The sequence below is a fragment of the Dasypus novemcinctus genome, chromosome 14 (assembly GCF_030445035.2).
Source record: "Dasypus novemcinctus isolate mDasNov1 chromosome 14, mDasNov1.1.hap2, whole genome shotgun sequence".
Lineage (NCBI taxonomy): Eukaryota > Metazoa > Chordata > Mammalia > Cingulata > Dasypodidae > Dasypus > Dasypus novemcinctus.
In genome coordinates, this window is record NC_080686.1 from 62,332,544 (window position 1) to 62,357,287 (window position 24,744).

General features: G+C 37.2%; 1 protein-coding gene across 4 annotated transcripts in view; it reads left to right on the forward strand.

Annotated features, from left to right (window-relative positions):
- VPS13B (vacuolar protein sorting 13 homolog B) overlaps positions 1–24,744 on the forward strand; it is a 1,042,333-nt gene that overhangs the window by 776,350 nt on the left and 241,239 nt on the right. For all 4 annotated transcript variants that reach the window (XM_071207936.1, XM_071207935.1, XM_058275777.1 and 1 more), the window contains one exon: positions 12,773–12,910. In XM_071207936.1, the coding sequence (XP_071064037.1) occupies positions 12,773–12,910 (138 nt within the window). The remainder of the gene's footprint in view (positions 1–12,772; positions 12,911–24,744) is intronic.

The following is a 24,744-nucleotide window of genomic DNA, read 5'->3' on the forward strand; positions in this document are numbered from 1 at the left end:
CCGCAGCCATACATAGCTGCTATTTTTCCTTCTCTTTAGTATATTTCTATTTCTATTTTGTAAAAACAGTCATATATGCAATATCACCCATATTCATGTTTTTCATAAGGTTTTGCTATCTTATATAGTCCCATGATACAGTTTTTAGCTTTCCTTCTAGTAATATACATGATGTTAGACTTGCCCTTTTAACCACTGTCATAGCCATATAATAGCTCTGCTAGTTACAAATACCCTGATGTGCTTTCACCATTTCTATTCATTTCCAAAGATTAATTTCTCATCACATTTTAAGACGTGTAGAATAGGTGCAGTACAGAACAGGGGAAGAAGTGATTAAGGAGTTAGCCAAATGCGTAGTTATTCACAAGTTGATGGTGGCACTGAACTTGCATCCATAGCCATTTGGAATTGGTGTTTTAAGTTGATTTTGCTGACTAGCATATGCTTGTAACTTATAATAACAGGTCATAGAAGACTTCATGAAAAAGGGAATAAAATATATAGTCTGTTATTTTTTAAATAACAGGTCTTTCTGAACTTTCTAGAACAGATATAGTGGAATCAGAAGTAAACCTTTGAAGGTATTTGCCATGCTACATTGTACAAGCATTTGTTTTATGCTTCTGAGGAATTTGTTGGGCTATCATAAAGAAAAATCAGCTCAATATGACATCAAAGCAAAAAGTTACTGAAATTTGAATTTATAATAATTTGGGAAAATATTTTAATTATATATCATCAGTAATGCTAAAATTAGCAGCACTAGGCTTGGGAATTAAAGCATGATGTAATTTCAGACGTTATTGATAATACTGAGCAGGTAAAAATAAGCTTTTGTTATGCAGGTTTGCAAGCAGCAACAGGCTCATATTAATACAGCAAGAAGCTAATACCAAGAATAGCATGACTGATAGACTATTTGCTTGCTGAAAGAAAAAAAGTGTTAAAAATAAGGTGTACCAAACCTAGTTCATCAAAAGTTTATTTTTTATGCCCCAAATTTCAGTTAATGAGATTTTCCAGTAGCATAGGTTTATAGGAACTCTCCACCATGGGGCAATTTAGTTTCCTTGATAGTGCTCCATATCGGTTAACACTCATTTTCTACAGTGAAAGACAATGGAATCATGAGTATATTGAATCAAAGACCAAAAACGTTATTGTGATTATAGTTACTTGCATCTTCCCCCACTCTCCTCACTCCCCACATAAACTTTGCCCCTGGAATTGCCAGGGAAGGTATTAGTCTGACTTCCTCTTTCTGCCCTTCTTAGTAATTCTTTTCCAACAGAAAGCAAAAAAAAAGCATGATTATCAACTCCATTGTAAACCTGTAGTTGGTAAAAAAAATTTAAAAAAATAAAAAAATAAAGCTGTTAGAAAGGTAAGGGTGAGGAGGAAAACAATGTTGGTTACAGTCTAACCTAGTCCTTTTTATAATAGATATGTAACTTTGAAATAAAAAGATTCTTCTGGCATTAGGCATTTTATTCTTTATTTTTATGGCAAAAGGAAAATGTTAAACCTTTGTCTCTGGTATGGGTAACACTGGAAGTATTCAGTGTAAAAGTAATTGGACTCCATTATTTTTCCAGTGTTACACTAATCTAAAGAAAGAAGATACTGCCATTGTTGAAATCTTTGGGAAAATGTGTTCTCTTTGGGACCTTCTTGTAAAATCTCAACTTAGATATGAAAAAAAAATATCCTGCCACAGACTGTGAAATGAAGCTGAATAATGACAAAGCTTACAAAATCTGAAGCATTTGGCTGTTCTGTGTGAGCTTGGAAAACATAAATCTTAATATGTAGAAGATTGCAAAAAATAATAATTCAGTTTCATAGTTTCATTTTGGGTCAGCTATACTGAATCATGTTATATTTTATTTAATTCAAATGGTAAGCAAATCATACTTAACTGTATGAATGTTTGCTAAGGGTTAAAAAAAAGTAGTAAGCACCACTGCAAAAGACCACTTTTATCAGATTTAGTGAAAACCATCCTGAGCAGTTAAGTGAGTTGAGATTTTTGTGAAGAAGAACAAAGTAATGTACAGAAATATAATCTAAATCAATTCTCTATGAAAGACAATTCCTTGATCCATCTGGGAACTGAGCTGAGGCTTCCTGAGCCTCATGACATGATAAATATTTTGTTTTGAAAGCCAGATCAACCCAGAAGAAAAACAAATATTGTAATTTTTGTCAATATCAGTATCATAGAAATGAGTTCTAACTCTCTGAACAAGATTTATGGCTGTGAAAAGTTTTGTCATTTATTCTAACTCATTTCCCATCATCTGTTAACTACTCACAAGATATGATTTCCCCGTTTCTTAGGCTTAGAGACAACAGTGTAACTATGTTCATCAACATCAGCAGGAGCTTATTCTTTTTGAGATATCCCTGTACTTGAAGAAACAGATGTTTACTAAGTATGGAGGAAAAACTAACAAAATCTGGACAAGTTTCCTTTAGGAAACAGTCATCCCTTTTTGTCAGTCTATTTATATTCTATTCACTGACTCCTTTAATCCTAGTTTATCTGGTGCTTTCCCAGGTATACTGACCCTGAAGAATATGTAATATGAATCCCATTTGCTAGACCTGATGATGGAATTAAGGGGAATTCAAATTGAGGACAGTACAGGAAGTCCAGAAGCCATGCCCTCATCATCTAGGATTTAGAGCAAAAATGACTAAATGGTGACTTCTGAACTTGAGCCATTTCTCTGGAGCTCTGACATACCTTTCTGCTACTACTACTGCTTCATGTAACCACAATGACTGCAGGCATGTCCAAAGTAGAGATTTTAGTTAAAACTGGGAGGGTAGCCGCTAGCCCTGCCACAGCACTCAGTATTCACCAACTGTGCAACCTATAATTTCCAGGTTGTTCCTAATTTCAGTTATTCTGTCCAATCAGCCTTAGAGTACATGTGTACTTTTTAAACCAGTTGTCCTAATATTTTTTAGGAGGTCATTGAAATTTTAGCTTCCTTGATAGATTTATATTACAGTTTTGTTAATTCCTAATCTCTAGTCTGCTTCCTACTGTTGCCAGTTTATTTTATCTCACCATCCTAGTTGTCCCAGGGCAAACTCACACTGGGTGCCAAATGACCATGTCCTCTAACCTCCACCAAGAGAGAAAAACCTGGACATAACCCACCTCATCTACATGGAAAACTCTCACTGACATTATCAGAATTTGCTGTTCTCCCAGTTTATATCTTGATGACACAGGACATCAAATATCCTTTCAAGCACTTTTCCTTTCCCTTTTATTTTAATTTTTGTAAATGCTTGATAAATAGTCCTATTTTGTTTTCAGCCCTGAATAACTTATAGGTCAACATATCAGTATTTTTCCCGCACACATAAAAATATACATATGCTTAGAATCATCCTAAAGATACATTGCCCCTTGCAATAATTGATTACCAAAATTCAGACTGTCTATAAAAGGCATTAGTAAGAGCTTACAATTTTAGAAATTTCCACCAGACTATTGCTTTCTCCAGTGTTGAGGAAGATTTAATAATTTGTCCTTTGAAAAAATTCATAATTCTAGTTTCAGTATTCTTTATGTAATAAATTTAGCAGTATTCTTTATTTTCATATCTGAAATTTGTGTGTTTTTTCTTACATAAATGGGATTATAATATGCCTTTTTCACCTTTTTTCTTTTCTGAAAATTACAAAACTCCTATGTAATTCCATTCTCATTATTGCAAACATCATAGATTATGGAAGTATATGGAGTAAAACAAAAAGGTCCACCTTTCTCTTCACAAACCTCCCCCCACCAAGGCCTTTCCACTCTTAACCACTAATGCTTTGATGCATATCACTCCAGTACTTAAAATATTTATATGTATATATATATATGTATATATGTGTGTATGTATGTTTACAGATAGGTTTCTTACATAAACTGGATGTACTAAACCTAGTGTCTTGTATTTTTTGTTTTATTCACATAATAAACTGTGTAACTCCTCTATATAAGTACATCAAAAGCTCTCTCTTCTTAATGGTATGGTAGTCCATGCAGGAGTCATGGTATAGTCATAATTTATTTTACCATTTCTCTACAGATGGATATTTAGTTTTATTTTTCCCAGATTTTTAATATTTCACATGATGTTATTTCAACTGCTTAGGCATTTGTCTTTGTATTCTTGTTTAAGTGTTTCTCGAAAATGGAGTTTTACAGACAATCGTCCTGATTCCAAGGGTTTAGATATATAAAATTTTGATAGACACTCATTGCTAACTGTCTCCCCATCCCCAAACAAAAATACTGTATTTTGAGGACAGATGTTGCTCAAGCAGTTGAGCACCTGCCTCCCACATGGGAGGTCCTGGATTCGGTTCCCAGTGCCTCCTAAAGAAAAAACAGACAACAAACAAAAAGCAATGAGCAGAAAGTGAGCAAAAAAACCAATGAGCAAACAGACAAGGGAATCATCTCCAGTGTGTATGTGTGTGTGTGTATGTATGTATATGAAAATATTATATTCACACTCTTAAGCATATTTGGGAGTTTCCATTTCTCTTTCCTTTCACACCATATCAGATATTATCAATCCCTTTTATGCTTATCTGGTGAGTGAAAAATTCTATTTCTTGGGGTTTTTTTTGGTTTTTTTTTTTTACATTTCCCCTGTCCCTCCTCCTCCCCTCCCCTCCCCTGCCTTTTTTGCTGTCTGTGTCCATTCACCCTGTGATCTTCTGTATCAATTTCTTTTTATTTTTTATTTTTGGCTTCTCTTCTCATCTTTCTCCTCTAGGATTCAGAGGGATTTGATCATGGGGACCTCTGATGTAGAGAGAGGTTCCCTGTCAATTGTGGGTGCTTCACTTGACTCTCCCCTTCATCTCTCTTTTGTTGCATCATCGTTTTGCTGCGTGCACTGTGCGGGCACTGGCTGACCACATGGGCATTCACGTGGGCACTTGGCTTACCACACGGACACTCAGCTCACCAGCTCACTGCACAGGCACACTTTCTCTGTTGCTTTTTCACCAGGACGTCCCAGGGGTCAAACCTGGGTCCTCCCATATGATAGGCAGAGCCACATCTACTTCTGCTTCCCTATCTCTTGTTTTAATTTGTATTTCCCTGATTAAAAGTGAGGCCAAGTTGATTTTTCCAATTGTTTAATACAGCAGTGATCTCAAGAGGATCAAACAGCTAAAGGTGAAAAAAGATTTTTTTTCAAAAAACTGTAGGAAGATATATAATTACCAAAAGATGAACAAATAAAGTAAAAGTCAGTTTTTTGAGAACCAACAAGATGGCAGCGGAATAAGGAGATCCTAGAGTCAGCTCCTGCTACAGGGCAGTTAATAAACACCCAGAGCTCTCTGGAGCTGGCTGAAGCACCTGTTTGGGAGCTCCAGCAGGCCAGAAGAGCATCCTGCAACATGCTTGAGGGAATGGAAGGAGGAGACTGCACATCTGTGGAGAAGACTCATAAGTAGAGTGCTCCACACCACAGAGACTGGTGCCCATCCTCCACTGGAAGCACAAGACATCTAAGGAGCTGTTCCATGACTGGAATTGAAAGCTCCACTTCCCAAAAGCAGGAGAAAGACATGGTTGAGCACCAATTTCACCTACTGATGAGTAAATTCAGCGGGCTAAAGTATGATCCTGAGAAGAGCTAAAGTTTGAGCCTGTCCAAGCCAGAAAGAGGCTGGTAGCTGCCATCTTACCTCCCTGCCTGGCACGATGGGAAGTGGGGTGAATTGAAAATCACACTACTGGCAAGGATCAGCTTCTTTCCATCCAGGTCAGATTCAGACTCTAGCCTAGGCCCCAGTGCCACATCCAGTAAGGAGGAACCTGTTGGACATGTGCCAGCCACTCCTAAAAATTACCGGCCAGTCCATGGGGGCCAGTGATTAACCTACTCTGGCAGCACAAGCCGTCCCAGGAGGTATTCTGTGGCTGGAATTGGAGCTCCATTTCCCAAAAACTGGGGAGGAGGAGACAGTTGGCTGCCGATTTCAGCTACTGATTGGTAGACTTGGCTGGCCAAGATATAACCCTGGGAACAGCTGGGTTGTGAACCTGCCCAAGTCAGAAAAAGGCTAGTGGCCACCATTTTGACTCCATCCCAGCCAGAGGGAAAGCCAGGCTGACCGAAAATCATGACAGTAGGAACCAGATTCTTTCACCCAGATTGGCCTAAAGCCGTAGCCTAGGCTTCAACTCCACCTCTAACAGGGAGGAGGCTGAATGGTGGTCCCTGCACCAGCCTATCCAGGTAACTACAGGTGACTTTGGCTGGCACAAACTGAAAATCAGAAGTCTGCCAGAGCAACTGCGGTCATCTTAGACCTGCACTGCATAGATTGCTGCCCACACCTGCAGCTCCATCCCCCTCCCCGCCCAGGCAGGGGAGAAAGGGGGGTGAAGCTTCATCAGTCTCGCTGAGCAGCTACAGTCTAGGCCTGCACAACTTGGATTATTCCACACAGCTGTGATTCTGTCCCCACCCCTGGCAAAGGAGAAAGTTGGAAGAAGTTCATTGGTCCCTGACACAATGAGGGCAGGTTAAGCCTCCACAGCTTATAGCACCAACTATATCCTTGGCTTCTACTGTACAACCAGCAAGGGATAAAGGGCATGAAGCCTAAAACTAAAGAGAAAAACTGCACCCAGAATAGATACTCTAGTAAGCCAGATGCCAAGACACTAACCAAAAATTACAATCCACACCAAGAAACAGGAAGCTATGGCCCAGTTAAAGGATAAAGATAAGCCTCCAGATAACATAAAGGAGTTGAGACAACTAATCATAGATATTCAAACAAATCTCCTTAATAAATTCAGCAAGATGACTAACGAAATTAAGGATATTAAGAAGACACTGGATGAGCACAAAGAAGAATTTGAAAGCATACATAGAAAAATAGCAGATCTTATGGGAATGGAAGGTGCAATAAATGAAATTTTAAAACACTGGAATAATAGCAGATTTGAGGAGGCAGAAGAAAGGATTGGTGAGCTTGAAGAAATGACCTCTGAAAGTGAACATACAAAAGAACAGATGAAGAAAAGAATGGCAAAAATTGAACAAGGTCTCAGGAAACTAAATGACAGTAAAAGGCATGCAAACATACATGTCATGGTGTCCCAGAAGGAGAAGAGAAGGAAAGAGAGGCAGAAGGAATATTTGAAGAAATAATGGTAGAAAATTTCCCAACCCTTTTGAAGGACATAGATGTCCATGTCCAAGAAGCACAATGTACTCATATCTGAAAAAATCCGAATAGACCAACTCCAAGACACATATGCATCAGAATGTCAGATGCCAAAGACATTCTCAGAATTCTGAGAACAACAAGAGAAAAGCAATGCACAATATATAAGAGATACCCAATAAGATTAAGTGCTGATTTCTCACCAGAAACCATGGCAGCAAGAAGACAGTGGTCTAATATATTTGAGATAATACAAGAGAAAAACTTCCAGCCAAGAATCTTATATCCAGTAAGACTGTCTTTCAAAAATGAAGGCGAGATTAGAATATTCACAGATAAACAGAAACTGAGAGAATTTCTCAAGAAACCAAGAGACCAGATTTTCAGGAAATACTAAAGGGTGTGCTAGAACCTGAAAAGACAGGAGACAGAGGCCTGGAAGAAAGTCTAGAAATGAAGATTAGATCAATAAAAGTTACTAAACTTGTTAAAAGAGTAGTGAAAATAAAATATGACAGATAAAACTCAAAGAGTCAGGAATAAACTTAACCAACAATGTAAAGCATTTGTATTCAGAAAACTGCAATTCAGTGTTAAAAAAGAAATCAATAAGGCCTAAATAAGTGGAAGAACATTGCATGCTCATGAATTGGAAGACTAAATATCATTAAGATGTCATTTCTACTCAAATTGATATACAGATTCAATGCAATCCCAATTAAAATTCCACCGACATTAAAGAAAAAATTGAAAACACAATCATCAAATTTATTTGCAAGGGTAAGGGGTCCTGAATAGTCAGAAACATCATAAAAAGAAACAGTGAACCCTCATCTCCAGACTTTAAATCATATTACCTAGCTATAGTGGTAAAAAATAGGTTGGTACTGGCCTAAAGACAGACACATAGACCAATGGAACCAAATTTATGGTTCAGAAACAGATCCTCACATTTATAGTCAAGTGATTTTACCACACAGCCCAGGCAGAACAATTCATTCAACAAATGATCTGAGAGAATTGGACATCCATAGAAGAAGGAAAGAGGACCCTGTCTCACACCATATCCAAAAATTAACTAAAAATGGATCAAACCCCTAAAAACAAAAGCAAGAACCATAAAACTTCAAAAGAAATGGTAGGAAAATATCTTCATGATCTGGTGCTAGGTGGTGGATTCTTAAAGGAGTTAAGAGGTGGACTGAGATGGACAACTGATGTTTAATGTATGTAGAAGTTTTAATTAGCTTTACTGTAAAAGTGTGGAAATGTATACAGTGGATGGTAACACATAGTGAGTAATAACTTGTTTATAAATGAGGATGTGACTGAAAAGGGTAGTCTAGGTATGTAAATGCCAATTGACAATGCTAGAGAATAATCTAGGAACTGAATAGCACAGTAAATCAAGGTAGATGAGATTTATAATTGATGGTACAGATGCAAGAGTGTCCTTTGGGAGCTAGAACAAATGTACATGCCTACTGTATGGTGTTGAGAATGTGGAAAAGCATGGGAAAAATACAACTAGAATGACCTATGGACTGTGGTTATTAGTAATAATATAATATTCTTGGATCTTTGGGAAAGATGTACTGTGTTGATAATGAGGCAGTATGGAAAATGTGAGCCAAGTATAACACTATGGACATGGTAACAATCAGATGATATTATCTTATCTGTAGCAACTATTCCACCACAGTGTGGTGTGTTGATGGAGTGGTATTGTTTGGGAATTCTGCACATGTGCATGATTGTTTTATAAATTTACAACTTCTGTCATAAAAAATATATTTAAAAAATAATAATAGAGTGGGTTTGGGGGAAAACACACCAAATGTAAGATAAGACTTATGATTAGTAGTAAGATTTTGACAATATTCTTTCATAATTTGTAACAACCATCTCATAACAATGCAAGGTGTTGGTGGAGGGTTGATGTATTGGTCCCCTGTATGATGTTATGCATGTTTGCTTTGTAAGTTCACAACTTTTACTATACACGTAATTATTTATGTCTATTCATATATAAATAATATAAGAATAATAAAAGTAGGGTTGGTTGGGAGAAAAATACTTTGGTTAATAGTAATATTTTGACAATGCTGTTTAATCATTAGTTAAAATGGTTTAACAACAATGCAAGTTGTTGATGGTAGGGTGAGTTATGAGAGTCCTGTATGATGTTATATATGTTTGTTTTGTAAGTTCACAACTATTATTATACACTTTTTGATTACATATGTTTATGTATAACTGGTATACTTCAGTAAATTAATTTTTTTACGTTAATCCATTTTTTTAGCACATAAATAAAAAAACATTATAATATTTTTAAAAGACAGCTAACATATTGAGAAGAAATATTCGCAATATAGGACAAACAAAATTTAATATCCAGAATATATAGTGCTCCTACTAATCAATAAGACAAAGAACCCAATATAAAAAGGAGCAAACAAGAACTTTATAGGAGAGGAAAACTGAATAGCCAAAAGCCTCTTTTTTTTTTTTTTACTATTAGCAATATAAAATGGCGGTCTTATTATGTCGGTACATGTAGATCTTCTTGATTCTTTAAACAATGTATGGTTTACCATTGTTTATTTTTTTGTAGTTGTTTATTAAGCAGTTTTATTGAGATATTTTCACATACCGTATAATCTATCCAAAGTATATAATCAATAGCTTTTAGTATAATCACAATGTTGTACATTCATCATCTCAAAAATTTTATTTTTATTTTTATTTATTTATTTCTCCTTCCTCCATTATCTATTCTCTGTGTCCATTCACTGTGTGTTCTTCTGTGTCTACTTATATTCTCATTAGGCGGCTCTGGGAACCAATCCTGGACCTTCCAGAGTGGGAGAGAGGTGATCATTCTCTCCCACTACCTCAGCTCCCTGGTCTGCTGTGTCTCTTAATATTTCTCCTTTGTGTGTCTTTTTGTTGCATCATCTTGCTGTGCCAGCTCTCTGCGTGGGGCAGCACTCCTGCACATACTCCACGAAGGCCAGCTCTCCGCATGGGCCAACTCAGCACACAGGCCAGCTTGCCTTCACCAGAAGGACCTGGGCATCGAACCTGTATGGTAGAGGGGAGCACAATTGCTTGAGCCACATCCACTTCCCTATTTATTTTTATTTTAACATTAATCTGTTGATAGACATGTAGGTTATTTTGGGTTTTTTTATGATGAGCAATTCTATAGGGAATGTGTTTTTCTGATTATTTCTGTGGAATAAATTCCTAGAAGTTAATTGGCTGGGTCAAATGATATAACATTTAAAATCTGTTATATATTATCAGATTACCCTCCAGAAAGGCCTACCAATATTGGATGAAAGGGAACCTTTCCTTACAAACCACCAAGACAATACATTAATGATTTTTTTTATTCTTTGTCATATAATAGGTGGAAAATTCTAATTTTAAAAGATATATTTCTTTGATTATTGCTAAGATTTAGTGTCCTAATATTTATATTTTAATGTTTGTGTCATTTCTTTTTGTTCTTTTCTAAGTTGCTTATTCTTTCCTTTACCCATTGTTCTGTTGGTATCAATATTGATTTATGAACTATTTATACATTACTGATAGTCCTCTTCTTTCACTGTCATCTATGTTGTCCTTTTTTCCTTGTTACTTGGCTTTTAACTCTATTCATGGTTTCCTTTGACAAATAAGTTTTACACAGTAAAATTATATCAGAGTTTTACGTTTTATAGTTTGGGTATTTTATTGTTATTCTTGTTAAAATGTAGTATGATAGTTAATGTACTTATCTTCCTTCAGTATATATTATCTTTATTCCTAGCCCCTCAAAAGTATAGAAAATTCATTGTTTTTTAAGTGCCACAAGGAAAAGAATTCTTCTAACCCATACGAGTTTCAATATACAGCTTCTATAACTTTTTTATTTATCATCTTGTTTTACTTGTTAATATTTTAGACATCATAACTATTTCAATATCAATTTTATTCATTTCTATTCATTAGTTGTTTAGCTACCTATATAATATATTCTTTTAGATCATTATTATTTCTCTAGATTGTATTAGCTTCAAAATGATTAATTATGTCTCTTCATACAGGTCTGACACAGTACCACTTACTTAATAACTGCTTCTTGATGATGGTTACATACGTGAGACCCTAGAAATGGACACTTTCAGATCCTGGCAGGTCATATGACTCCTATGAACTGAATATAGATCCTACTAGCAGCAAACCTTTAACATCCTTTCACAAGATTTGACCACTGTATTTGAAAAAGAGAATAGTATAGTCTTCCTGGTATAATGAATCTACTATACATATCTCACTGCTTTAAATTCACTGATCATATAAAAGGGGAAAATGCACTGGCTTAGTGTTTGATCTTTACCACATAGATCTAATGTCATGATCAATTGCTTTCAGTATTTTCTTTGAAATCACATAAAGGTTCATATGTGCCAAATTTCATAAGGATCACATGATAAGGTCAAGAAATACAAATTCCAAGGCAGAATTTATATGCCCAGTTCACATATGACAGTAATACTATATAACCATATGTTGGATATAATACACTGTATGTAAATGCTATTCTTGAAAGCAATCCAATCAATAAAACCTAAAATAAATAACACTTTAATAACACATTTCAAATCAACTGAAAATGAAATAGATGGACTCTGTGGCAAGAACATCCCTATAAAATTGACATTCAGAGGCCATTAAAACAGACAGAGAAAAACAATCTTAAAACTAAAGAAATACTGAATATTTAGAAGTTTAAAAAAAAAGCCTATTGCATTGTATGCTAGGATACAGCAGTCATTTTTATTTAAAGAGCTATTTAAATAAAAAACATAGATTGCCAAGCATTAAAAAGCAAATTCAGTATACCATTACCAATAGCTAAAAAAAATATGTAATACACAATATTTAGCAGAAAAAAGCAAAAAATATATAGTATTAAACAACAACAACAAAAAACCCTCAACTGTTACTGATAATTGTGACTATTGAAACATTGACCAATTTTTGTCATTAATGGCTATGGAAAAAACTACTGAAGTTTACTTCAAAAGCCTACCAATAAAAAGTGATTGTAGTGTCAGTAAAACTCTGAAACAGATCAAGTAACCCCTGAGTCACACTAATACACTGCATCTTTGAACATATATGACTTTTTTTTTTTTAGATGAAAAGGTTACCGTTTTTTCCCTTTAATTTGTTTCCTATATCATGTTTAAAAAATATCCAACTACTCAACTGTTAACAGTCACAGCTCACAAAGTATGGAAACTTTACCTTCACTAAAAGATGATATAAGTTAAGATTTGAGATATCTTTTCCTCTTTGACCTGGTTTTGAAAAATATAGTTTTGTCATTCCACCTAGCTTTCTGGATATAAATATATGCGTACACACAAATGAACCAATGTAGATTGCATAAAATTATTTAACCAAATATTTTTCTCTTGTTTATCAGTGTGAAATCTTAGACCAAAATGATTTGCGATGTGATTGATGTTTTTATTTTTAATTTACACTTCAGATTCTGGAAAGACTCTGCCAGAAGCCCTTGACTACTGCACAGTTTGGCTGCAGACAGTACCTGGAGAAATAGACAGCAAAAGTGGTATTCCACCTTCCCTTGTAATGCTACAAATTAAAGACTTTCTTAATGGACCAGGTAAGAAAGTCAGAATTTAAGTCTGTGTTTATTCTTTTAATATGACTATATTAACATATACATAGAATCTATTATATAGTAATCTTGATATTGCTTGCCAGAAATGAGTAGTTTGTTTTCCAGAAACATGCCCTTTTCAGTTGGTCCATTCTAGAGATCAAAAGACAAATAGAGGGAAGCAGATTTGGCTCAACTGATAGAGTGTCCGCCTACCACATGCGAGGTTCAGGGTTCAAACCCAGTGTCTCCTGACCATGTGTGGTAAGCTGGTCCATGTGCAGTGCTGATGTGTGCAAGGAGTGCCGTGTCACGCAGTGGTGTCCCCCGCATTGGGGAGTCCCACGTGCAAGGAGTGTACTCCGCATGGAGAGCCGCCCCTGCAAAAAAAGCGCAACCTGCCCAGGAGTGGCACCACACACACAGACAGCTGACACAGCAAGATGAAGCAACAAAAAGAGACACAGATTCCCGGTGCCGCTGACAAGAATGCAAGCGGACACAGAACAACACACAGTGAATGGACACAGAGAGCAGACAATGCAGCGGGGAGGGGAGAGAAATAAAAAATAAATCTTAAAAAAAAAAATAGAGATATGCTTTAAAAATTACCTTTAATCTGACAGAAATTAGTTATCAATTAAAGAATAGTTGACTGGATGCCAACAACCCAAGGTTTATTTCTACTTTTTCTATTAACAATTAACTGTGTCACCTTAAGGAGTTGATCTAATCTCCTGTGTCTCAGTTTCCTCACCTATAAAATGAAGAGAATGGATGGATGGAGAGATGGACAAGATACATGATGTACATACATGAGATAGTGTACATAGATGAAATAGGTACACTTATTTCAAATGTTTAGCAAAGTGTTTGAGATATAGTAAGCACTCAGTTTAGATAGATAAAAACATATCAAAATGTATTGTGGAAGCAGACGTGGCTCAACTGATAGAGCGTCTGTCTACCATATGGAGGGTCCAGGGTTCAATCTCCAGGGCCTCCTGACCTGTGTGGTAACTAGCCCACGTGCAGCGCTGCCACATGCAAGGAGTGCTGTGCCACACAGGGGCGCCCCCGCATAGGGGTGCCCCATGCACAAGGAGTGCACCCCACTAGGAGAGCCGCCCCACTTGAAAAAAGCACAGCCCACCCAGGAATGGCGCTGCACACATGGAGAGCTGATAAAGCAAGATGACGAAACGAAAAAGAGACACAGTTTCCTAGTGCCACTGGATAATGCAAGCAGACGCAGAAGAACACACAGCAAATGGACACAGAGAGCAGACAATGGGGGGAAAAGGGGAGAGAAATAAATAAAATAAATCTTAAAAAAAAAATGTGTTGAGTGCTTATTGAGTCACAGGCACTGAGTGCTTTATATATTCATATAGAACCAAGGAGAATTATTCCTATTTTATGAATTAAGAGTATTTGGTGTATTTGTTTTATGAATAAACAAGCACTTGCCCAAGTTCATAGCTGCGGAGGAGTCATTCAAACCCAGGCCTTCGTGACTTCAAAGACGTAAATTTTAACTTACACACTTTACCAACTTCAGCATAATTCTTCTCTCTCCTCTTCCTCCTCCTCCTCCTTTTTTACAGCTCTTTCTATTTTTCTTCCTTCTCATGTTCCTTTTCTTCTCTTATTCTGTTATTCTTCCCTTACCCCAGTGAGGTCTTAGCTATTTATTTAACAGAAATTGCTACATTACAATTTTCCTTTTTTGTTATTTTACACTTACAGTGCTTCTGTATGTGAACCATCAAAGAAAAATTAATTTCTTCATTAAAAATTTAAACAATGACATTACACTCAAGATCTCCAGCTAAATTCTCCTCAAGGCATGAATTTTGATGAGTAAAAAAGACCCATATGTAGACCTTGTTGAATATTTGTGCTGAGGCTGCAGATTCACTTAGGGTCCATAGCTGCAGGTGGAAAAGAAGGCCTGTTGTGATGCCCGGAATAAACAGCCCGTAACCACCTACACTGGGGATTTCACAGGGGCCCAGTCCTTCTTAAGCATGATTCCCAAGTGCTGTAATTTTAAAGGTGTAGAATGTGAAGGAATATTTCTAATCATGGTAAATATCTAAACATGGTTTAAAAGCTGATGATGAAGGATATGTAAGTCATTAGTGTTGGAGAGAAGGCTTTGGGGTGAGGTAAGGGGTAGATTTTGAAGAGTATGAGTGTTAGTGCTTGGTTAGTAAGTATGAATTACCACAGTACATTGAGTCCAAGCCATCAACAATTATAGGGAAAAGATTATCTTATGGACCACTAAGAAAAAAGAGAACTACCATTTAAACAATGATATAGTGCTTTTTTATTACATCAATTGCAGAACACATCCTGATTTCAAAAGTTGTCCAAGTGTGAAAAGAGGGGTGTGCTAGAATGGATGAAATAGAGTAAGAATACATGGTTATTAGTTCATGGAACAGTGACAGGGAGACTTGGGATTTCCCTTTAGTTTCTCATTTTTAGTTTCAGTTTTGTTTTTAGGTGAAATCTTTCACTCACTTTGCCTAGAAAGTTCTCTTGTAGTTTACATTTTACTGAACTGCATCTATTTGTAAAAGGGATGTAAACAAGTCAACAGTAAATTGTGCACTATGTTTTCAAAGCAACCAAATCAATTGAATTTTAAGAGAAATGCTTATGAATGGATGAAAAATAATATATTTATAACTTCAGCATATAATGTGAGAGTATAGTAATGCAATTTTTAAATAGCTTTATTTCGTGTTTCTTATACTTTTAAAAATTTGAATTTAGATATATATTGTTTCTGATTTTGTGTCCATTTAATAATAGCGATAATGTGTTTCGAGATTCAGTGTGTTAAGTGAATGAATTGAAAGTTATTTTACAGTGGTACCTCTCAAACTTGAGTCTGCCTTTGAAGCACCTTTGGAGAGCTTGTTAAGATGCAAATGGTGGGAAGCAGACTTGGCCCAATGGATAGGGCATCCGCCTACCACATGGGAGGGCCACGATTCAAACCCTGGGCCTCCTTGATCTGTGTGGAGCTGGCTCATGCACAGTGCTGATGTGCGCAAGGAGTGCCCTGCCACACAGGGGTGTCCCCCACATAGGAGAGCCCCACATGCAAGGATTGCGCCCAGTAAGGAGAGCCACCCAGCATGAAAGAAAGTGCAGCCTGCCCAAGAATGGTGCCACACACTCAGAGAGCTGACACAACAAGATGACACAACAAAAAGAAACACAGATTCCCGGTGCTGCTGATAAGGATAGAAGCAGTCACAGAAGAACACACATCGAATGGACACACAGAGCAGACAACTGGGGGGGCAGGAGGGAGAGAAATAAATAAATCTTAAAAAAAAAAAAAGATGCAAATGGTGATTTAGTAGTTCTAGAGGGTAGGGCCTGAAATTCTACATTTCTAACAAGCTCCTTGTTGAAGTGGTTGCTATTGATCTGAAGAATATTCTACTTGTAGCAAGATTTTATACAACTAATATATATAAGAAAGTGTGTGTTACAGGTATGTGATTTTTAAGACCATCATATACAGTTTTTGAAGGTCAAACTGCAGTTTATTTTGGGGCATGGGAAAGAGGAATGAGACAAAGAAGATGAGTGGTTTTAAAATGGTGCTTTTAAGGGAATGGATGTAGCCAAGTGGTTGAGCATCTACATCCCATGTACGAGGTCCCGGGCCACCTTTTAAAAACAAACAAATGAAAAAGCCAGCTCTCACTGGGGAGCCCATGTAGCTTAGAGGTTGAGCACCTGCTTCCCATGTACATGGTCCTGGGTACAATCCCCAGTACCTCTTTAAAAAAAAATGTATTAGGGGAGCAGATGTAGCTCAAGTGGTTGAATGCCTGCTTCCCATGTACCAGGTCCTGGGTTCAATCTCTGGTACCTCCTTGAAAGAAAAAGAAAATGGTGCTTTCATTATGAAAAAATGAAATAGAGCATCCAGTGAATGGCTTAAATTCTTCAACATATAAAACATTTTAACCAAAAGTACTTTCCTTTCATAAATTTTTTGAGGGACGATTTGTTTGAGTTGTATATCAGCTATGTGGGACTCCTGCTTTAGCAGTATTTTAATACTTAACAGCCTTGAAATGCTCAAGTGTTTACATTAGACAGAAATTTTCTCACTGTAAACAATTTGTCACTTAGATAAGTAGATGTTATTTCATAGAATAATTATATTCTCTCACCACATAGCAAACCAGATTGTCACTCTGTATTAACTTAGAGATCAAAAAACTATAGCACGGAAGTGGATGTGGCTCAACTGGTAGAGCATCCACCTACCATATGGGAGGGTCCAGGATTCGAGATCCAGGGCCTCCTGATCCGTGTGGTGAGCTAGACCATGCGCAGAGGTGCCGCACACAAGGAGTGCTGTGCCACGCAGGGGCGCCCCCATGTGGGGATGTCCCATGCGCAAGGAGTGTGCCCTGCAAGAGAGCCACCCTGCACGAAAAAAAGCACAGCCCGCCCAAGAATGGCACTGCACACACGGAGAGCTGACACAGCAAGATGATGCAACAAAAAAGAGACGCAGTTTCCCGGTGCCACTAAGGGTGCAAGTGGACACAGAACATGCAGCAAAAGGACACAGAGAACAGACAATGGGGAGAAGGGGACAGAAATAAATAAAATAAAAAATAAATCTTAAAAAAAAAAAGCTATAGCAAGTAGCAAGACTTGAGAACCACTAATTTAAGTGGGAATAAGAGGACATGTTAACGCATTTCTTGCCATATGAATGTATCCTTTTATAGATTTTTGGCACCTCAAGAAAATTATATTTTTTCCAGATTAGGTAATAGGATACTGAGAGAAGTATAATTTATACTGAGACAGGGGAACAAATTTTAGCTTTATAATATTTCACACTACCATAATCCCCCATCTAATTTTTTTCAATATTACCATTAAAAATCTTTTTGCTCCCATTATTTTTTAATCTATATACAATCTATTTAAGCATCATTCCCAAAGAACACATTTTGTTGCATCTCTAAAGTATTATATTTCCATCTAATTTTTTCTTGCTCTTGAATAAAGGTTATAGTAGCAATAAAAGTTATGACCTGAAAGGTAGAGGAAATAGCTACCTAACCTTAAATTTTCTTCACAAAGGTATGAATTTAACAGCTTTTGAATTCAGCTTTTGAATTCTGATGTGTTTTTTAGGGTTTATTTCATCTGAACAAAATGATACAAATGTTGTTCTTTAGCATTTGTTTTTGGAAATTCATGAGTGTTCCCTTATTTCCTCTGTTTACTTAATAGTTCTTTAGAGGAAATGGCAAGTCCCAACTTCTACATCAAAAACCTCTTCAAAGAGCTCCCAACCCCCACCTCCTTCCTTCAGAGGCAACAATTGTACCCATTAGCAAGGTCAGGGGCTTGGAGAAACCTGGAAAACAGCAGCTACCAAAAACCCACTAGAATAATATCTCCAGCAGGTGACAGATTAGTTGGAACAAATTGAAACCATTGCAGTTCAGCAATCCTGGTTTCTTTCAAGCTGTTTTTAGAATGTCGTCATTTTAATACACAATCTAAGCCACGCGGAACAGTCCACAGCAGGTTAATTTAAATCATATGATGTGTCACTGCCCTCAGCTGACATGAGCTCCATTCCATGTGTGAAGCCATAATAAATCCATTCCCTACCGAGGAAAATTCCCCGTGAGAAGGTGAACTAATCCAGGCCTCACACTGGCATGCTAGCCCTCTGTAATTGAAAGCAGGGCCACCTGTTCCCAACACTGTTAGCCTATAGAGAAAAAATTAGCATTAGATCAGATATTTCTGATATTGAAGAATCATTCATAGTTTTTGCAAATTCAGCTGTGAACTGTTTGGTATGACATCATGCAGAAATGTAGGAATGTGCCCACTTGATCCCATTTTAAAAGTTTTGTTAACCATGGGATTTCTTAACTTTGAAATGGGATTTTTTTTTTTTTTTAATTTAATGAGAGCTGACACGTGAGAAGAACTGGTAAGGGTGCAGATTTTTCTAATTAACTCAGGGTCGTTTGCAAAAAACATTTGCACTCCTTGGTAGGTTTTTTTTCCCCCTTTCTTTTGCAGAAATAATTTTGAACCACTGTCACTGTAGCCATGAAATGACGTTTAGATTATGACAAAGAAAAAAATGTGCCGAATTGGGACAACATTCTCTAGTCATTTGTTTTATTTAAAATTAATTAGCATGCCAGATTCCTCATATAATTTAAGTAACATGGCTATATCAAACACAAAGTTAGGAATGTGATTTCACATTTCTTTTGTTTTGTATACAGTGTAGTTGAAGCGCCTGGCCACTGATGTCTTCTTCTCTTAATAAAATCATCCTTTTGTCCCTCCCTGTTTAACCTGTTCATTAATTTACCTGTGTATTGTTCAGTTTTTTGGATTTCATTCTAGCTTTAGAATTGTTTCATCTCTGGGTTTATTTGATTTTTGTTTTAAAAACTTATCTCATTTTTAGTTGGTTGTAATCTCATTTTGTGTACTGATTTCTGCTTATGTTTTATGGATTAATTTACTGTTTTATAAGTTGCAGTGATTTTTAATTTCTACTTTTAAAAAGTCCTAAACATCCTAGACCATACCATTTCCACAGACCTCTTTTGTTTGAATGAGATTGTCTATTGAATCTATGTAAAATATTGCTTACAAAGACTTCTGAAGTACAGTAACATACCATTCAAATATTTTTATTTATGTGAATATAAAGTAGAATTTTTAAGTTATTCACTCCAAATATGTGTATTGTAAAATGTTTTTACTTTTCTTGGTGAATTTAGCTTTTATAATCTGTTAATACTGAACACATTACTCAGTGGGGATTAATTCATATGTATCTTGAAGGTGACTGATTCAGGAAAATAAAATACCTGATAGAGATGACTCAGTTGGCCTCCCTTATCAGGAAATGGCATCTCCTAGAGTAGAAAATGAAGGATAAGTGATAAGATTTTTAAATATAAATAGATTCAAAACTAAAGAAAACATTTTAAGTTAATTTTAATTCATTCATTCATTTCTCTTAATGTTGCACTGGTATTTAACCCTTTGCCCCCCTTTCTCTTTCCAGAAGGAGGGCCAAGGCTCATACCCTAATCACTGAAGCCCTGTCTCTATCTTAATTCAGTTTTACAGCCATACTTGCAGACCATCTTCCACATTTAAGAAATGTAAACTAGTTAATAAAACTGTAGGAATCTTGACTTTTACATTTCCTGAGTTTTATGGGTTTTAGTTTATAGCATCAGCATTATATTATCATGGTTTATTTTCCTCATGATTTATCAAAATGAAACAGTAAACTTGATGTCAGGGTGCCATATAGGAAATGGACCAAGAATTTTAAATGCAAGATAGTTTTCACTGTTTTAACCTTAGTTTTTTTCAACTATAACTTATATTTTAGCAAGCAATTAGAGAAATGAATGGTGTTTAACAATTGCTTTTTAATAAACTTTTTATTTTAGAATAGTTATAGGTTTTACAGAAAAATTATAGATTTCGGAGAGTGCCCATGTTCTCCATGCCCAGTTTCTCCTATTGTTGACAATCTTACATTAGTATGTTACATTTGTCACAATTAATGAACTAATATTGATACATTAGAATTTGATAAAGTCCATACTTTATTCATATAACAACCTGATTTTAATACCAAAATTTCTACTGTAGAATCATCAACCATATTAATTGCTTTCCAATACTATGGAGTGAAGGTCTGACTGACAGTGGTGCCTCCTGGGGACGACAGTGGTGCCTCCTGGGGACTCTACCTCCCAGGCACTTGGCTAAGGAGTAGGACACTAAGAGTCACAGAAGTCGGTTGAGGGGATGGCAGAGTAGTAAGAGGTAAGAGGCTCAAGGTCTCATGCAGGGAAGTCGGTGGAGTGACAGTTACTTAGATTCTTTATTTGATCTGATTTTGTGTGAAGGGAATGAGGCTAATTGTGGGATATCTGTCTAGGAACCTGGAAGAGGCTAGGTGAAAGAAAAAAGAATATTGTCTAACTCCTCTGAACTCTAAGTTTCCAACTTTCTGCTTGCATATAGCTGTTCCTCCTCTTCCTCTTTAGCTCTACTCCTTCTTTTCTTTTTTTAAAATTTATTTCTCTCCCTTTCCCCCCCTCCCCCAGTTGTCTGCTCTCTGTGTCCATTTGCTGTGTATTTTTCTGTGACCGCTTCTATCCTTATCAGTGGCACTGGGAATCTGTGTTTCTTTTTGTTGTGTCATCTTGTTGTGTCAGCTCTCCGTGTGTGCGGCACCATTCCTGGGCAGGCTGCACTTTCTTTCACGCTGGGCGGCTCTCCTTACTGGGCGCACTCCTTGCGTGTGGGGCTCCCCTATGTGGGGGACACCCCTGCGTGGCAGGGCACTCCTTGTGCGCATCAGCACTGCACATGGGCCAGCTCATCACACAGGTCAAGGAGGCCCGGGGTTTGAACCGCGGGCCTCCCATGTGGTAGGTAGATGCCCTAACCACTGGGCCAAGTCCACTTCCCTCTACTCCTTCTGAAAGACACAATCTTAAACCTTCTGATCTTACCTCTTAAGCCTTCTGATCACAGCCTCAGCTCACTCTTCTATGTTAATGACTCCCAAATGCCTAGCTCCAGTTTTGACTTATTCCCCAACTCCAGGACTGTTTCTCCATCTGCCTATTAGATATGTTTAATTATTTAAAATTCAACATATTCACATTACATTAAACTATTGTTCTCCCCTCTCCTGGCTTACCCCTTCCTATTATCTAGTCAATATTCAAATTCCTTTATATCTGCTAAGTGATAGCAAAAGTATTCCTGTCATATCCACTGACAATCTTAACATTTTTTATTTATACTTCTTTTTATTCCAAGTATATTAGTTTTGCTTTGTTTTGTATTTTAATATTTCTGCAATATGCCTGCTACCTCCCAGGTATAGACTTACACCCTGTTTACCTGATTCTTACTAGTAATCCTAACTTAAGATTTTCCTTTGATTTAATAACCTGCCTCCTATGCCATTGCTCAATTTGGCTTACCCTGCCAAACTCTATGAATCTTGACCACCCACCTTCCTCAGTTCTTTAGGTCAAACCTCTTAACCTTTGAGGCTTGCCATAATCCACTGTCATCTGGACAATCCAAGTTTAGCTGCCACTAAGCATGTGAGCCTAACTAAATTCATTTTACCTCTTTGAATCTCAATATTTTCTTTTGTAACAGAAGAGTATTGTTCTAAGATCCCTTTAACTTCTAAAATGATGGCTGTAATCCCCAGTGAAGCTCTTTACTTTGTTTATTTTCACAACAAATATTTATCAACACTTAAAATATTGTATGTATTATTTTCAGCTTTGGAAATACAGTGGTAGAAAAAAGATAGTCCCTTCTCTTAAGAAATACACAGTCTAGTAGAAAAAGAATTTAATCACTGAATAGCCACATGAAATAGAATATAATTACAAGCTAATATAAGTACCATGAAGTACTCTGAAGTCATCAAAGAGTGGCAATGTAGGAAAGGCTTCTCTGAGTAACTGACAATTAAGATGTGTTCCACAAGATGAAAAGAAGTTAACTAACTAAGGATAGGGAGGAGAAGGTGGATTTCTGGCAAAATGTGCAGAAGACTAGGTGGGGACAGGGATCACAGTACACAGAAGGAACAGAAAACAACTGTGAAGGACAGGAGTGAAGAAACAGTGGTATGAGGTGAAACCGTAGATAGAGGTAGGGGCCAAGCCATGCTGGGTCTCTTTTTAGCTAGATTAAAAGTTTTTAGGATTTATCTTAAGACAATGAGAAACCATTGAAGAGTTTTAAGCAGGGCATACATAGCAGGTGTATGTGTGGTGATATGATTATATATACATTTTAAAATCTAAGGCAAAACTCATGATCTCTTCCAATTCTCTCAAATAAAAAATAAAGAACAAAAAGGTATTCTTCAAGTATTTCTCATCTCAGCAAATAGGATTACTCTCCACCTAGTTTGAACCGTCAGAAATCTGAAAGTCATGCATATATCTCCTTCTCCCTTAATCCACATTACCATAGTCTGTGGATTTTGCTTTTCCAATACCTATGAAACATTTCACCCCTTTCCATTTTTGTCATGTTCCCTGATCCAACTTATCATTAACTCTCATCAGCATGACTTCAATATACTTTTTTTTTAAAGATTTTTAAAACTTATTTATTTCTCCCCCTTCCTCCGTTGTCTGCTCTCTGTGTCCATTCACTGTGTGTTCTTCTGTGTCTGCTTATATTCTCATTAGGCGGCTCTGGAAACCAATCCTGGGACCTTCCAGAGTGAGAGAGAGGCAGTCATTCTCTTGCGCCACCTCAACTCCCTGGTCTGCTGTGTCTCTTATTATCTCTCTTCTGTGTCTCCTTTTTTGCATCACCTTGTTGCACCAACTCTCCTCATGAGCCAGGACTCCTGCATGCGGCAGCACTCCTGCACGAGGCAGTACTCTGCGCAAGCCAGCACTCCACGCTGGCCAGCTCACCACACGGGCCGGCTTGCCTTCACCAGGAAGCCCTGGGCATCCAACCGTGGACCTTCTATATGGTATATAGGAGCCCAATTGCTTGAGCCACATCCACTTCCCTCAGTATTCTCTTAATTGGCCCTTTACATGTACTGTAGCCCCTCTTATCTGTTTTCCACTCTGCAACCAAATTCATCTTTTAAAATGGAATCTAAACCCCCTCTTGATGTAGAGGGGTACTGGGATAGCCATCCCAGGTTCACAAGATGGAGGAATAGAATATGGATTAGAGTGGACTTACTGGTGTTCTGCTGGGAAACTATTGTGATTAGTAAGGGAAGAAATTGTAGTAGTGATGTGCAGAGGGTAACCACGGTGGCTGCTGATGGTCGGGAGAGGGAAGAAGAGATATGGTGTGGGGGCATTTTCAGGATTTGGAGTTGTCCTAGGTGGTGCTGCAGGGATGGATGCTGGACATTGTGTGTCCTGTCATGGCCCACTGGGTGGACTGGGGGAGAGTGTGGACTACAATGTGGACCACAGTCCATGTGGTTTAGCAATGCTCCAGAATGTATTCACCAGGTGCAGTGGATGTGCTGCAATGATGGAAGAGGTTGTTGATGTGGGAGGGGTGGGGTGGGTGGGGTGGAGGATTTATTGGGACCTCATATTTTTTTAATGTAAAACTTAAAAGAAAATAATGAAGAAAAAAATGCACGTATAATCATATGTAAGTCACTCCACCAACTCCCCTGCATGAGACCTTGAGCCTCTTACCTCTTACTACTCTGCCATCCCACAGCTGACTTCTGTGACAATTCGTGTCCTACTCCTTAGCCAAGTGCCTGGGAGGTAGAATCCCCAGGAGGCACCACTGTCAGCCAGACCTTCACTCCATAGTATTGGAAAGCAATTAATATGGTTGATGATTCTACGGTAGAAATTTTGGTATTAAAATCAGGTTGTTATATGAATAAAGTATGGACTTTATCAAATTCTAATGTATCAATATTAGTTCATTAATTGTGACAAATGTACTAATTTACTAATATACTAATATTAGTATACAAATATACTAATGTAAGATGTCAACAATAGGAGAAACTGGTTATGGGAAACATGGAATTCTCTTTTAAATTCACAATTTTTCTGTAAATCTGTAACTATTCTAAAATTAGAAGTTCATTAAAATGCAATTGTTAGGGAAGCAGATGTAGCTCAGGCAACTGGGAGGTCACTGGTTTGGATCCTGGTGCCTCCTAAAGAAGACAGCAAGCTGATGTGATGGGCAGGCACAGCAAGCTGACACAACAA